The sequence below is a fragment of the Toxotes jaculatrix genome, chromosome 8, assembly GCF_017976425.1.
Source record: "Toxotes jaculatrix isolate fToxJac2 chromosome 8, fToxJac2.pri, whole genome shotgun sequence".
Taxonomy (NCBI): domain Eukaryota; kingdom Metazoa; phylum Chordata; class Actinopteri; family Toxotidae; genus Toxotes; species Toxotes jaculatrix.
Window position 1 is genome coordinate 9113398 of NC_054401.1, and position 17312 is coordinate 9130709.

General features: G+C 42.2%; 1 protein-coding gene across 1 annotated transcript in view; it reads right to left on the reverse strand.

Annotated features, from left to right (window-relative positions):
• Nucleotides 1-435: 435 nt before the first annotated feature.
• Nucleotides 436-17312, reverse strand: part of pou2f2a (POU class 2 homeobox 2a) — a 39052-nt gene continuing 22175 nt past the window's right edge. The window contains exons 2-15 of the mRNA XM_041044188.1: nt 10270-10335; nt 10091-10125; nt 9625-9675; nt 8643-8762; nt 8102-8449; nt 7699-7804; nt 7486-7577; nt 7243-7392; nt 7008-7149; nt 6719-6867; nt 6096-6293; nt 5720-5919; nt 4155-4228; nt 436-2148 (exon numbers count right to left, since the gene is read on the reverse strand). Coding sequence (XP_040900122.1) covers nt 1820-2148; nt 4155-4228; nt 5720-5919; nt 6096-6293; nt 6719-6867; nt 7008-7149; nt 7243-7392; nt 7486-7577; nt 7699-7804; nt 8102-8449; nt 8643-8762; nt 9625-9675; nt 10091-10125; nt 10270-10335 — 2060 coding nt within the window. The 3' untranslated portion in view covers nt 436-1819. The remainder of the gene's footprint in view (nt 2149-4154; nt 4229-5719; nt 5920-6095; nt 6294-6718; nt 6868-7007; nt 7150-7242; nt 7393-7485; nt 7578-7698; nt 7805-8101; nt 8450-8642; nt 8763-9624; nt 9676-10090; nt 10126-10269; nt 10336-17312) is intronic.

The following is a 17312-nucleotide window of genomic DNA, read 5'->3' on the forward strand; positions in this document are numbered from 1 at the left end:
TGGGCTGAGGCTCTTTAAGACGAGCCCAGCCTTGAGAATGCTTTGGTTTCCATTTGAGAATTAATGGCAGTCTGAGGTGGAAAATGACAGTGAAATGTGACTGATGGAGTGATGATGGAAAACAGACAAACATCAGTAAACATGTCTAGACAGACAGGTGTTGGGGCATCTATGCTGATTGACGAGGCAGGAACGAGAGCCAGCTGTGACTAAACTTGGCTTTATTGACTTATTTAGCCTTCAGTCTCAACGGTTATTACTTCAAATCTCCAATCACAGCCCTATTTCATACTTTCAAAATGGTCGCCACTCTTAACAAACGTCATTTACAGTGTGTGAAGTTTCCAGGGCGTGTTCATTTAGCCATGGAGTCACTGATAATGGGTTATCTTTAAGAGTGAGGAAAGAGTGGTCTGATTAAGAGCACAAAATGTCACACGTTTAGGTTTTAATAAATTCATTCACACCTTGAAATCAGCTCGCAGTGTGCCAACTCTATTTTTGACCTATTGGCACTTGGTGAGGACTGAGACGAGCATCTCTTCACCTTTGTCATCTCTGTTCCTGCAGAAAAGTCACATCAAAAATGAAATGTATGTTGATGACACCAACATGTATGATGAAGACAAAGATGATGACAGTGATGATGATACAAACCCTTAAAAGGTAACACTAAAAAAAAAGCTGCAACAATAAATAGGAGCTGGTTTGTAAAATGACACTAATAAATAATAAAAAAAAAAACAAATCCCAACTGTACTTCTCAAAGTTGAAAAAATAGATACTGAATAGCAAGACTCTGTTGGGGAAATGTGAAATTAAAAAGGAGAGAGGAAAGCTTTTCTATGCTCTTAGAACCAGAGGTAGGTAAAGAGACTAAACGCATGAAGACACAGCAGAACTGGCAATCATTCATACACAAGCTTTTGACTCAGTAACAGGCTTTTACAAAATTATCTAAAATATCTAGCATGAACCTATAAGAGACACATGAGCTGACACAGAGGATGAGTCGATGGCAGGATGGATTGGCTCTTGATGTGTGTGTGTGTGTGTGTTTGTTTGTGTGTATGTGTAAGTAGCAGTAGCAGTAGAGTCCTGGTCCTGGATAGCTTCAGTATTTACACGTCCTTTGAATAAAGCTTTTCTCTCCGTATTTTTGGTATTTGGGATTTTGGTATGGTTGACGTTTTTTTTTTTCTTTTTCTTTTGTCATTGTGTATTCCTCCTCCGCCTCCTCCTCAGGTAAATTTTTGGTTTAAACTTATCCTCCCTACTCCTCTTCCTTCAGACCCGCAGCTTTTAGAAATAATAAGAAAAAAAGGAAAACGTAAGCACTGTCCTCCTCTCAATCTATTTTTGTCCTTGTCGCCATTCCTTTGTCACATAGTATCGTTTGTCATTTTTGGTTTATGCACTTCGACATGCATCTCTGCCGTCTCTTCCGTCTCTTTGTTAAAGAGTCATTGGTTTGTTTTCCTTCAGAGAGAAAGAGTGGAGAGGTGCCATGTCGATATCACACGTTATTGACAAAAAGGTCCCACGTTGCCTCCTCTCCATCTGTTTTGATAGATAAAGATTTTTGGTTTCAATCTTCCCCTTTCCCCCCTTCTCCCCTCTTTCACTTCTTTCTCTCCCTCTCTCCTCTTTCATTCTGTGTATTTTTGGCATCGAAAGACTGGGAGAGAAAGAGAGAGAGAGCCATTGCGAAAAAAATAACGGAAGAAGAGCGCAAGAGAGAGAAAGAGATAGCTTTGGTGTGAAAGGCGAGGTTCTCGTTTCCTCATTCCTCCTCCTCTCTGATTGGCCCTTGGTGTGGTCACTCAATCTTGGCCCCGCCCAGAGAGGGCGGGCTGTGTGCCATTTCGCTGGAGGAGCAGGAAGAGGCAGGGCTGGAGCAGGGAGAGGGGGAGCAGGGGGTGGGGCTGATGCTGCTGGCCGAGGGGAAAGGGGAGGACTGGGAGGCTTTGGCTACGGCGGCACTGACCAGTCCAGCGCCAGGGTTCTGGCCCATGTGGAGTAGGGCAGGGTGGTTGAGGAAAAGGGAGGACGGGAGGCCCCCTCCCTGGCCCCCAGAGGCCCCCAGCATCACCTTACTGCCCCCCTCAAGACTGGAAAGAGGCAGCTGGCCACCACTGGCTGCTAGGGCTGAGGGAGAGAGAGAGAGACGAAAAAAGCTTTAAAAAAAACATTTTGCCATCAGACACTTTTATGGTATTCCAGAAACATCTTCAGTTTTTTGGGCATTGTGTTTTCTTCCACCGCCTCTTTATCAGGTAGATTTTTGTTTTAAACCTGTCCTCCTTACTCCTCTTCCATCAAACTCTTCAAAAAAGGAAGACTTGAGGACAGTCTTGCTCTCGTCTTTTTCTCCCAGAGTTTTCTTTTGTTCTTTTTTATCATTAACAAGTAATATTCAGCACATTTGCATGTTAAAAGGCGTTTCCATTTATGTTTTACCAACTGTTTACCAACTTCTGTTAAGCTTCCTTATCAAGCGCTACTCCATTTGATCATTACCTACAGACAGAGAAAGTGCCCAAACTTGTTAGACAGGTGGAGAATTGTCACTGTTTATTTTCACTGTTTATTTTCAAAGAAAAGCAAAGGGAGTGGCCACAAGGCACTAGGAAAGTTGTTATGCTATGTTTAAAAAAAAAAAATAAAAAAACTATCTGTTTTTCTAGGGGGAATCACTTGAGTGACAGCTAAGAAACATTTAACTTTTCCAAAACACACAAAGTGACTTCCAACACATTTCAACACACCGTGCCAACAGAGATAAAAGGCTGTTGTAGTAATTGAACACTGTCTAATATCTGCAGCAAGCTAATTATGTGGAATCACACACAGCACAACAAAAGCTAAGCTGACATGAGTGGTCTGTTGTTATGGAAACAAGGTTGATGACTGGCTGTTTTTCCCCCACATAAACACGGTTCACGCAGGGCTTCTTTCACTATCAAAATGGTATGTGTGGATACATCCTAATAATATTTGTGATTGCATAGCAACAGCAAAGCAGATTTCTTTTTTTTTTTTTTTTCATTGGAGAAAAAATATCAGGCGCCCGTACTACTCAAAGTGCAAAACGTCTTGTGGGTGCACAGCATTATGGTCTGTTGAGACTACTTTCGGTGAACAAACTGTTATTTCTGCCTCCTCAGTGATCGATTTCTTGGTGTATGACTGCTGAGCAGCAAAGTGGTGTGAAATGGTGAGTCCAAAATGTAGCTTTTGGTCTGTAATCCTGAGGGCCTGACACCAAAACCTGGCATTTACTGTCGATGGTTTAAAGGTTTTATGGTATCAAATCCAATATAGCTGTACATATTTGCATATTTGCTGTTATAGTGACTTTTCCTTTTTAATAATCAACATATTTAACTAATGATGAAATGAAGAGATGACAGGCTAAAGATGAGTGAGACAGCACAGACGCGCACACAAAAGCACAGCCCACACAGTAACGTAACCATTGTCACTCACACACAGACGCTCGATGGGATGGATTCATGGATGTCGATGGCAACATGTGACAAACAAGTCTACAACTCTCTCTGTCTCAGCTGCTTCACAGTGTGGATGAGCAAACATGCTCAGCTGCCTATTCATCTGTGTCTCCAGTCAGCACTCTGCCAGTGCGATTTGATTCACCTACCATGCATAACTGTATTACTCACCACCACACTTCTCTTTTTAAAACATCTCTCTCCCCCTTCTCATCCTCGCAACACAAAGAATGACCAAAAATGAGCTCTGCTGACGGTGGATGGGACTGTTTGGTGGTAACTCCTGCGGGACTGTACACGTTTTTCTTGTGCTATTCTTGTATTGTTCTCAAGTGTAGGGAGGTGTGTGAGAGAGAATTTGTCATGTGCAGTACGTGTCTGAGTTTAAACATTTATGTGCATGTAGGAGTTTATGAGAGGCAAATGTTTGTGTAAGTGCTCGAGATGCGGAAAACACACTACCTGCACAGAACAGAACTCTTTTCTGGGTATTTTTACATTTTATCCTGTGACTCTAAGATTTTTTTTTCCAGAAATCATAAAAAAAACACTTCCACCTCAGCCTTTGACCTCTACGTTATATTCTGTTTGTCAGTGGTGCTCATAAACCCATTCTCCTTTCAATGTTTCTCTCACACACACCTTGGATAGTGGCCAGGGGATTGTTACCGAGGAGGGCTTGGTTCATCCCTGTGTTAACTCCCATCACAGTGTTCCTGTTGTGTCACACATGCGCCCACACATACACACGCACATACAGGCAGCACCATACATACACAAGCATATAGACAAACACAGACAGGCAGAGGAGAAAAGGTGAGAAAAAAAGCAGCAAAGACAAACAGAGGGTAAATTTAGCCCCTGCACACGTGAAGAGCAGTAGTTTGCTGACAGTTTGCTGCACAGAAGTAAACAATGTAAAAAAGAGGTTAGACATGCGGAAAGAATCAGATCATTTTGAAAAGTGTTATAACACATCAAAACTCTCATTATCTGTGCATTTATAATACAGGACAGAAATAATTCAATACTGTGTATCTGCATGTGTGTGTCTCCGCCGGATTCACCTCAAGTTTGCAGCAAAATCGGTGATGTAGTTAGACACGTCACCGTTCTTTTTACCCATACGCCATAAGCTGTGAACACAAGAACCACACACACACACACACACAGGGTTAGAATAGTGGCACCCAATGGCATTGCTGGGATATCAGTGTGTGTGTGTGTGTGTGTGTGTGTGTGTGTGTGTGTAGTATCAACCATTTAACTGCAGGTGAACCGAGCATGGTGCAGTGCAGCATTCATGGTGAGTGTGTTTATGGAAATGTGTGGTTGTGTGCTGGGCTACTGTGTGTGATGCTTTGCCTAAATGTATTCAGTTGCGGTGGCTGCCATGGACAAACAAACAGGGATTTTTTCAATTAAAAATACTGTAAACCAAAGGATTAAAGGGTCAGTTCCCCCAAATTACAGGAAAAAAATACTTTCTCTCCTTTAGTGGTACCTAGCAAATGCTGCTTATCTTAAGGTTTTCCTTAAGGTCTTCAGATTTTGCAGCATCCATCTCTCAATATATGTTTACTTTTTTATATGTTGAGAGATGGAAGATGTTTTTTCCCATAACCTGTATTAGTTACTTTGGATAATTAATAGAAGACAATGTTAAGTTTTAATGGGACGATTTCATCAGTAGAAAGCAGCAGATGAGAGATGCTGGTGTTGCATTTTAAAATGTAACATTTCTACACGGGAAGGCCAGTGCGTTTATAGATGTTCTGAACGGCCATTCTCAAAAGCAGAGTGAAAAGTCAGCCCTCAGAGATAATGGCACACGTTTTCAGACAAGCTCTCCTGGATTTATAGTGTTGTACTTGTTTGTTAACACCAACAGTGACAGAAATCGTAAAATGAGAGAAAGATTAGAACTTATGGGAAAGTTCAAATCCAGCCGGTTTTCCCAATTTGGTTTCAGAAAGTTACAGAATTTTTTGGACGCAGTACCCAGTTCCTTTTACGGACAGACAGGTGCAGAGGGAGGGGGATTCAGAAGCTGCTTGGCCATTCAACAGTCATTCAAGTCAAGTCTATTGGCCCCTTCAGAAACAGATATCTTAAAACCTGGCCCAAAATAAACACATATTAGAAGGACTAGATATCCCTGAAGGTAAGCGAAAAATAAGTTTTTTAGCATGTTGTGAGCATCTTACCCTGTGTTAAGATTGAGTGTGCTGTGGCTGGGAGTGGCAGGGCTGGCCGTGCTGCGGGGAGGAGGAGTCACCGGGGAGGGTGCGGAGCTGAGAGAGGGGTGGGTGGAGGTGAGGCTGGAAGTCAGGGGGCAGACGGAGGACATGGTAGTCACTGTTGTGCTGCTGAGACTAGTCACGGCCTGCGACAGCTGGCTGGACATCTGGCAGAGAGACAGAGGGACAGTTTTGGGTTTCTGAAAACTGCAGACAGCTGAACAACAGGATCATATTGATTACTGATTAATCATTAAAACAGGAGAAGTGATGTAACGATTGTGATGCATTTGTGCCCATTAAACCAACAAGTGTATCAGGGATGTTAAGGTTGGATATTTACCATGTGAGGGCTATAGCAGGGTGGTTTGTGCGTTGGTGGGGCAGCGGGGGGCTGGCTGGGCAGGGGAGGGGTGGCACTGGAGGGATTGATGCGCTTCTCTTTCTGCCGGCGGTTGCAGAACCAGACCCGAATCACCTCCTTCTCCATGTTGAGCTGCTCGGCGATCAGCAGGATCTCTTCTGAGGTAGGCTTCTGGTTCTGCAGGCAGAGAGGGAGACAGGAGCTTAGATCGTTTCATCCACATGATTCAAAACATCAAAAACACCAAGACATGAACTATGTTCATTAACAGAAAGGGCAGAATGTGACATTTAAATGATCTGTGAACAAGTACCATGTTGGTAACTCAGTCATGCACAGTGGTGACAAAAATATGTTACACACACTTGTCTCAATTTACACATCCTAGACTGATTCCATAAAAACTTCATCAAGCAGTTTCAGGGTCAGTTATTAAATTAATCTGCCTCCAGCCACAAATGTGTTTTTGCTTTTGGGCCAGACAAAAATCAATCAATCCAAGAAAAGAAAAGTGTGTGAATTCATTTGAGAGTGAAGAATGATCTTTAATCAACATACATTTTTTGAAATTTTGTTTAATCAAGTGAGTTTAATCAACTTACCGTCATGAATGAGCGCTCCAGGGCCACGCGTACATTCGTCTCAATGCTGGTTCTCTTCTTTCTGCGGCGACCAGGAACCCCCTCGAAGCCCAGAGAGGGAGAGGACAGGGAGCTGGGGCTGGGCAAGGTACTGTCTATGGACATGGTCTCTGACGGGCGAAAACAAACATACACGAACAGAAAAACACACTGAATGTCAGACTAATTATAATTTTCATACTCTTTAAGTAGGTCCTTTAAACATATGCTAGTCTAAATGTAGAGTGCTGCTATGTAGATGAGAGGTCACCTGCATCATTGAGCCACTTCTCCAGCAGTGGCTTCAGCTTGCACATGTTCTTAAAGCTCAGATTGAGGGCTTCAAAGCGGGAGATGGTCGTCTGGCTGAAATCATTGCCATACAGCTTCCCCATGGCCAAGCCTACGTCTCCCTGGTAGAGAGATAAAAGAAGAACGTTTTTGGGAAGTCAAAAGATTAAAAGAAACATTAAATTCTGAAGTAACCTGCATTTGTCCCTCCATACCTGTGTGAAGCCCAGCTTGATGCGTCTCTGTTTGAAAGTGCGGGCGAACTGTTCCAGTTCCTCCAAGTCACTGGGCTCCTCGGGGTGAGAGGTCACAGAGGGCATCGTGGTCACACCTCCGCCTCCGCTCACCTCCACACTCTTATCTCGCTGCAGCAGGTACAACGTCAGAGGAAGAGAGTGAGAACAAGAGAGGAAGAAGTGTCCCTTTCCACTGACTAAAGCTTAAAAGTTTCCTCATACCTGTGCTTGGAGTCCCATTCTAGTTGGAGCAGACAGCAGGCTCCCTTGGTTTTGCTGAGGTAGCGGAATAAGATTTGGTGTCGATAGGAGTCCTGAGGGGGGAAAAAAGCATATTGTCAACTATAGTTATGACAAAAAGGCAAATTTTTTTTACCAACATTTATAACTGAATTCTGCCCAAAACATAAAAAAGTATGGAAGCAGAGTCCCCACCTTGCTGGGCCTGCTGTGCCTGTGGAAGGAGGAACTGGGCAGGAGATGGGAGCGGGTGGCCGGGCACCAACACCAACTGCTGAAGCTGCAGCAACTGCTGGATGTCCTGTGTGATCAAGAAAGAACGTATGAATGGCTTCATAGTGGCAGTCACACATTGTGGCAGTCACACAAAAATGTGTTAGCACGTCGTCTAAATTCAGCTGAGGAGGGGAGCAGACTTGAACGTGCAGAAAACACAGAAGTAAGAGGAAAAACTTTGTTATTGAATAACATCGAGAAAAGAAAAGGAAAATGTGTGCATTAATGCACGGTGGAAACTGTGAATCATGAAATATACGACACACATGCAAGAAGAAATGTTCCATGGTTTGATTCTGTTTCCTCAATCAACAGTCGGTACCTGGGCGGTGAGCTGGATTGGCTGGGACAGGGTAAGCTGGGGTGGAGGAGGCGGGACAGGGACACTTTGGGCTGTCTGTTCCTGTGTGCTCTGTCCCTGTCCCTGGGACTGTGACTGAGCCTGCTGACCCGTTTGTCCCACCTGCTGCTGCTGTTGCTGCTGCTGCTGGGCTTGCTGATTTGCTGCTGCGGCTGCCTGAGCTTGCTGATTGGCTTGGGCGGCTGCGTGGGCAGCGTGGGCGGCGTGGGCGGCGTGGGCTGCATTGGACTGCTGCACAGCCGCAGCCAGGAGCTGCGCCTGAGCCTGCTGCAGCAACAACTGCTGCTGTGCTGGCAATAGAGCTGTCAACTGGCGACAAGAAAGAGCAGAAGAGAGGAGACGAGACGAGAGGAGAAAATAGAGATAAAATAGAAAAGAAGGAAATGGATAGGAGGAGAAAGAGAAGGAAACAAAGTTCAAAAAGAAGCACAAGAGAAGCAAGCAAGGTAAAAGCAAAGCAAAGTGTGTGTGTCTGTGCCCATTTAACATAAATCTGTCTTACCCCTGCTAGCTGGGAGCCGGTCAGCATGAGCTGTGTATGTTGCAGGGCCGTCTGTGAGGGGGTCGGGCCGTGAGAGGGAGGAAGGGCCGGGGACATCTCACCACACTCCTCCATCTTAGTCTGTGAGGAAGACAGGAAACACAGTGGCAAATGTAGAAGAACACTGATTTACACTAACACACATATATAAATATCAAAACATAAATCCTAAGTCAGCTGTCTTCCCTCGGAACATTTCCATTATTGCACTGCTGAAAATTGTAATTATGCTGCTCCTTTCCAACATAAATGGTAGAACGTAATTGTAAAAAGAACATCTGCACTAAGAAGAAAAGGAGAACAAATATCAAAAATAAGACAGGGAACTACTCTTCCCAGAACTTCTCAGAAACATACAACTACATTAGCTTACCTGGCTATTTAAGGTCATGATAGGCAGCGTTAAGTATTTTAATTTTATGTGTAATTTCAAGTAATGCGCCTAAGCTGATCAGAAACGCGTCTCTGAACGTGAGCCCACTAGTTGTTCTTTTTCCTGCACAAAGGGATGATCTTTTTTTTTTTCCCAGGATGAGGCATGTTTAAACTGGCAGGGGGAACTGCTCCAGCTTACTGATTTGCTTATCTCCTGTGGTATGCAAAGTAGGAGGATTCCACTTTTTGGTGAGTGGTAGCATTATAGATTTATTTCAGTTCTGAATGCACTTCGTGAGGGTAGAGTGCCATCATAGTCTCTGCTCTTTGTGAATTTGTTTACTTTCAAGACTGAGTGGAGAGTCGACACATTATGAACCTCAACGTCGAACACAACAAAAGAGCAATTCAGTGCATAGAAATGAATCCAAAGCCGAGGCAGCTATGCTGTCAATCAACCTATTGTGTGACGTTAAGACACAAAAGATGCACGAACATGGGCCCAGACATGAGACATACACACAGACATGTACAGGTATGTCAGTATAATGGACACACACGCACTCACCTTGCTGCTGCTCAGGGTTGGTGACAGGGGAAAGGGATTGACTTTCATTGACTGAGCCAAGAGGAGAAGAAGCAGGCAAATCAGAAATTACTGCCAAAAATAACTGAAGACACTACAATTCATTTGTTAATACAAATAGAGGAAAACATGATTTTTTAAAATTGATTTTGATCATTTTGATCAGTTGTTCTACTGATTTGTTTTAGCAAATTTGCTAAAGATTTAGTGTTTCCAGCTCAGATGTGAGGATTTGCTGCTTTTCTCTGTTTGATATAATTGCAAACTAACTGTGGATTTTTGATTTTTGTTGAACAGACAAACCCAAGCTATTTGAAGACGCCACTTTGCTCTCTGGCAAATTATGATTTAATAATAACTGACATCTGAAGTCAGCTCTTTGTTATCTTTTTTGGCGTAGGTGAAATGGGTAGGAGATAGACGTAATAATCACAGGATTCAGATGTACCTGGTGATTTGATTCAGGTCCATTCCGCTCAGAATCTGCGTGGGAGGGAAAGGAAAAAATGAGAAACGGATCACGTGTTAGAGCACAAATTTGACATAGAGTATCAGGCATGGATAGTTTTTGATGTTCAATATAAGGTTTAGGCATTCCCCACATGAAAGTGTTTATTTGCACCCTACCTGTGCCCTCCAATGGTGAGTCAGCCCCTACTTTCTCGCCCTCTACTGGCTTTGACATCCTGATATCTGTAACAGGAAGGCGCACAGATAAACAACAGTCACTCAGGCTGATTCTTAAATCTGTGACACACACACAAAAGCTGACTGAAGCAGAACAATAGACATTTACGAAGCAGATGATCAGAATCTGGATGACGAGAGGGGAAAGAGGATGCCCAGGGCGTTAATCTCAGATAGGTGAGGGTTCAGTGTTTTCAGGTCACAGAGCCGGGCCTACACACTGTAAACCAAACAATGTGGCTGAATCATTCACAGGTTGAATGCAGCCCACATTCATTCACTCTTTCCAATTAGCGGTTTAACATAGAGTAGGCTGACCCAAGGTGCTTGCTTGTTCTAAATTGCTTGTTCTAAATTTAACTCACATGTTTACGTGGGAGCTACGTGCTAAAAATGTCTCACGCTGTGTGTCATTCATTACAAGACCACATCACTTCCTGGTTGATACTGTTTTGGGACAGTCCCTATGGTAACAGCAGTGAATGGAGGGAAGCAAGAAATTAATGTCTTAAACCCTATTTAATCACAAAGAATATGGTGCAGAAGTGAGTTTTGGAAAGATGGGAATGAGAATGATTTGAGAAGAGTTTTGAAAGAATATATATGTGTGTGGGCTGTGTACATGTCTGTTTACTTGAGTGTGTGTGTAGTAGTTTTGTTTTTATTAATCACACACTAGCATTATCTCACTGTAAAAGCCTTTTTATTTGTCTGAAACCACAAACTGTAAGAGAACTTTTTGTTGTGTCCATTTGAAACTTTTTTCTCTCTTGTTCTTTCTCTCTCTCTGACAAGCCCACATAGACACACACACACACACACACACACACACACACGCAGAGCTACTTCCCTTTTGTGAAAACATGCAAATCTGCCCAACGACCAACTAATTATATCTGCCACCTGCATAATAAACTCTCAGTCTCCCTCCTCCTTTTCCTCTCTCTCCTTTCACCCTCTCCTCTCCCCTTTGTCTCTCCTCTCTTCATCCTGTTGTTTCTCATGTTGCAGATGAGCGAGTGCTGACACTGTTTAAAATGGTCATTTTCCCATCACCTTATTGCTGTGTTTTCATAAATGTGGCACACCAAATAAAGAAAATAGTGCTATTTTACTTTCTACAGTGCCAACAACCAAGTGGTCAAACAGTTTCACCATTGGGGGGCAGCAGTGACACGTGGAGAAGAGGACAAACCTGATCCACTGACCACCACTGACCTGATGCTGATTTAAAATAACCCAACCATCAGTCCAGTGAAGTCTTTATATAGACAAGAGTTAACAGATTAAACGAGCCACTCCCTGATCAGAGGCACATTCAGTGACAGAAACACATTTGTTTCAGTGAGACAGATGTGAGAACAGCTGAGTTTGGTACATGCACTGTCTTTGGTGGAAGGGGGAAGTGGCAATCAGCTCGAAAAGCTCCACTCTGCTGCCACACACCCGGGGTCAGGACACACACACACACACACACACACACACAGGCATATACAAGCTGACCGCAGGATTTCCCTCAAATAATTGGACTTCTGCAAAAAGCTAAAAGGGTCACCAATCATGTGGATGCAAACATCTGGTTAATTTATTATTAGAGTCAGTTTGTGGCAAATTTACTTACAGCTCCTGTTTTGGTTCTATATGGAACGGCTCTTAGTGAAACCAAAAAAAAAAACTGTCCACTGTTTCTCAATACACCTAAATGTAAAACCTTCCCCTCAAGATGCACTCATTTAAAACTCTGTTGAAAGGACACACTTTATAATGCACAGCAAAACTAATGTACATGTTGCTTCTTTTACACTGGACTATCTCGTGCTCTATATGTGCAGTATACTACATGAAAGCCAAATCCACCATGTAAAATGACTGTCCAGCTCATGAGGCAGCTGCAATGTGAAGTTCTCCTGTACTGTACAACCTGTTTTAAGGGAAGATGTGATCTGATTCATGGTTCAAAATGGCCTACAGACAGTAGCATGGTGGATAATGTGGTCAGTAATACAGTGGTGGGACAGTATATCAAGTTGCTGTGTCTTTTTCTCACTTCCCCTCCCGACTTCCCCTTGTACCGGGTTGAACGCAGAGTGCTAAACCCAACACTTACTGTCAGTGAGGCTATTAATATTAGCTTGCTCTCCCTCTCTAGCTCTCTTTCACTCTATCTTCTCAAACCTCCCCCTCTTTTACAACACATTGCTGCACACGCAAACACACAACTAATTTTACTTGGCACGGAGCAGAGTTACATGATATAAATGTTTTTACAATTTTAGAAAAGTCATGACAAAATAAACATGAGAATAAGAGGCTTTACCTCTCAACAGAATCTCCTGTTTTGTCTTTTCAAATGGTATACAAACTGTATTTACAGTGGTGTTCAGAAACTTTTTTAACAAGTTTAATTACTCTTACTCTCTCTTTCATCTATCATTAAGCTGTTACAACGCATGCTAATCTTACAGCAAAGCTCAAGGTTTTACTATTTAGTCATTTTTTTTAATCTTTCATCATTTAATGCTGTATAATACTGTGTCATGAATAAATGATGCAATAGAAAGGAACAAGGAACAACACAGTCTGTGCTCAGTCTGGACTGTTTCTGTTATTCTCCTCTGGGTATTTTGGCTTAGATGAAACTCCAATGCAACCAAGCTGAACCCCCCACTACCACCCCTCACCCCACTTCCTGATTCAGGACACAACCCCAGCGCCAAGGGGGGTGTCTGGGAACTGGAGTCATCACACCAACTAACTATGGATTTCAAAAACCAAGCAGAGCTCAGGGGTGCAGATTTTGATTGTAAAGAAATATTTTCCGTTTAAAACTGAGCATCAAAGAGTCGAATATCCAGCTCAAAAGCTTCTGCGCATCTAATACACAGTGATAAGCTGATGTCAAAATTTGAGAATAAAATAAGGAGATGAACAAGTAAATTAAAAATAAATAAGTAAATGAAAACAGGATTTTAGAACAAAGTGAGGAGCTGAAAGGGAAAATTTGACAATAAAGTGAGATATCACAGCAGCAGCAGTCTGACCATCAAGGCTGTGACATTTCATCACAGTCTAAGGCAAATTAATGTGTCTACACAATCTATGGGTTGTTTTACCAAATCTATGTTTTTGACAGTCGGTTTTACAAAAAAAAAAAATGACTCATGGCTTGAAATGCTAAATATGAACTCATAAAACATCTCATGAATAAAAGCGAAAGCGGCTGGACTATAAACAGATGTGATTGTGTACAGAGCAACTTAAAAAAAAGACAAATCATAACTGAATGATGTGCTCACATACTAATTTCTGAAATAAAGGCATGTGTCAATGAGAACCATTCTAACAGTTTAAACTGCAGAAATATGTTAATTTTTCATATAGCAAAATAATTTTTTTTACGTTGGTGCAGTTTGAGCAGACGAATAAGGCTGTTCACGCCGTCAAGAAGACTATTTTTACCATACCATTTATTAAAATTGTGGAAAAGCCACTCAGCAGACAAAGCCAACTCTTAACATTCCTCATTTAATCACTTTTAATTTTGACATAAGTTAGCAAAACTGCTGAACTGTTCGTTTAACCTGAACGTGGTTCAGACAGCAGTATGTAAAAATTGTACAGAATTTCTAAGCAAAATTAGTTATTACAATTTTTCTGAGTAGTTTTTTTTTTTTTTTTAATTAACCCTCTAAACTATGACACTGTATTTATTTGCATTGTGATGCAATGTGGTGTATTCCTCTCTGCACTTTGTGATCAGGATGTGTAACCTTGGTCAAAGTAACTTTAAGAAGGTCACAGCGATGACCACATCAAGTTAAGAGGTGACTTGCTGATTTTTAAGCCATGAATCACTCCTTGATAAACAACGCAAACTGTCACAGTAATTTTTTAGAAATCACATTAAGACACCAAAGACTGAGAAATATGAGTTAATTGACATTTAAAAATTGGGTTCTGGTAATTGGTGAGTCAGCTAACTGTGCTGTGTTTTTCTTTGAGACTTGTTGTCGGTCAACTGAGACTGTGTCTTACACTTCTCACAGCTTGAGCTGACCACCAAAACAAGACTGTAGGGCTTCTGCTTTGTTTTCATATCATTTTTAAAAACTAGGAAAGACAATTATTTTAGGCATTTCCTCTTCTGATCATCTTTCTTTTTTAAAAAAAACCAAAAAACCAAAAACATGTATCTTTGTATTTGGCTGCTTCACAATGTGTTTTAAATTCACTGACAGAAATTTAAATTTAAAAATGGGTAAAGCAATAATCAGCGCGATCCCCAAACCTCCATCACACACACACAGACAAACAGAAATTTTACACCAGTTCCAAAGCTGCATGTAAAAAAATCTGTCAGCTAAATATCTATAGCTGAACACAAATGTATCAGTGCCGCAGTGCTTGGCAATAAAAAGAAAAGGTGTTTTCTGATGACAGAAAAATAGTCACAATATAGAAAAGCAGCTGCAACACTAATTTTTCTTTACCACTGTTTCAAAAGACATTTCAAAAAACTTTTTTTCACTGTATCCCCACAAGCTTTTTTAGCATTCAGTATTCAGTATAAACACACATACACACAAACACACACACACACACACACACAGAGGCATGCTATGGGCTGGCGAGGTGTCTGACCTTTCCCTCTGCCTGCGACAGGCGTCCACCCATCCATCCATCATCCCTCTATCCATCCCCATCTTTCTCTTCACACCACCTCTCGCTCTTTGATGTTCCCTAATTAGCTGAGCTTCTTAGACCCAGTGGCATTAATCAACAGCGTAGACACAGCTCTCTTCCTCTCTATCTCACACACACACACTCACACACACACAGAGTTCCCTCTCCCTCACGCAAGCTTAATTGGTCTTGGTAAATGAAGGCCAGCGGAGAGAGAGGGCTGCACAGACAGTCACTCACCTGGCAACCACATACTGGAGAAGTCCTTTGATGCTATTGCTGCTGTCTTGGTCATATCTGTGTCTGTATGAGAGAGAGTGTGTGCGCGCTACGTAAAGAAAAACTCTCACTCTCCCTCTCTGACTGTCGTCTCTAACCAAATCGAAGAAGTGTATTAAATCATATGTTACTCTTTCCCTCCCTCTCTTTCTCAGCCAGCCCCAAGCCCCACCCCCACATCCGGCAAAATACAAGAGGAAGTAAGCCTCGTAGGAACTCGGCACAGAACAGAAGAAAATACTAGACAAAAGAAAAAAAAGAAAGAAAGGAAGGGGGACACACAAGAGGTTAGGGTGGGAGAGTGGGAGAGAGTGAGTGTGCAAGGAGATCGAAGAGATAGAAGAGGCGAAAAAAGAGGGGGATGATAGGTACCGATGGAAAGTGATGCCGCAGCTGGAAACAGCCACTCACACTCACGCTCACTCACTCAGTTACACGCAAGAGAAAAACATCAGGCTTGACATTCAGACTTAAGATCGTATGATGCATTTGTATGATATATGACCCAGTATCTTCAAAACCTCCACCGATCAGAGTTTTTCCTCAACACATAGCTATTTTAACAGGTACATGTATCCTGTTTTGTCTGCCATGAGTCATGACCATCCCTCCTCGGTCATATCTGTGTTTATGGGGTGGCTCCTAGTTGGTACATCAGTGGGCGCAAGGTGGTCTGTTGAAGGAGGTCAGTACTAACAAGAGAAGATGTGAGACATCCTCAGCTAAGTTTACCAGCCACAGCTCTGGTCTGCCCTAAGCGGAAGGAAAAACCATGTCACAGCACTGCACTGTACCACTGACCATCCCACACTGTGGGCTGCACACAGTGATACACCACAGAAACCCACATGAATCGCATGAATCTCTACACGTGACGGGTAGATGTGCCATGAAAGTGGAACATTGCAGATAAACTAGATATAAGCCACTTTCAGCACCACCCACTAGAATAAACAGACTAAGAACCTGCTAAACAAGTGAAAATCTAAAGTCGGGGAATGATCTCGAGGAAGCACAATAGCATGTTTCAGCAGAATTACTGCTGATTTTCAAATGTGGAAAAGTCAATGTGCCGCTCTAACTGTAGGCCAAGCTGACCACAAGGTGGCACTCTTGATTCTCTAATTCTGATGAACAAACTTGTTCCATCCCTGGAAGAAAAGAGGAGAGGAGGCTGAGCACCCCTCCCTCCCCTCTCCTTCTCCCTTGGTCCGAGTTCACTAATTCAAAAGCTAACGGCAGCAGAGTTCCCAAGTTTAACCTTATAAATACTTTATGTGGTGATTTACAACAGCCCAATGTACTGCTGGAAAGACGTTCACTAAGAAGTGCATACGGCACAGCACTGGAGGTGCTCTGTATTATACAGAGACACCATTCTTAAATCGGTCTTCAGACATACACAAATACTGGTGCACTGACACATGTAAATATATATTTACCATGAGGACAATATCAGCAGAGACACTGCTGAAATTGAGACAGAGCTTTCAAACAAACTCACATATGAACAAGATTTTTTTAGCAATTAGCTGGAGCTGAAATGATTACTTGATGAATTGGTTAGTCAATCATATCAATGAAATTTATCAGCAAATATTTTGATAGTCAATTAATAATTTCAGTCATTTTTCAAGAAAAAATTCCAAACTTCTCAAATGTGAGGATTTGCTGTTTGTCCTCGTCATATAGTAAACTAAATGTCTTTAGGTTTAGACCTGATCATCAGATAGAACAGGAATCTGAAGATGCCACCTTGGTCTTTAGAAATTCTGATGGGCACCTGTGACTCTTTCTGGACCTTTGAAAGACAACCAATTAATTGATTAATTGAGAAAATAAGTGACAGATAAATCGATAATGAAAATATTCCTTACAGTTGTAGCTGAATTTGCTTCCCCAGTTCTTTCTTCTTTGTGGTGACAAATTACTAATACCACAGTAAGGTGGAGGCTGCACACCAAACAGACCTCAGACCTGTCTTCAGTTTTTCCAGTTTATTTGGCCACATTATTTATCAC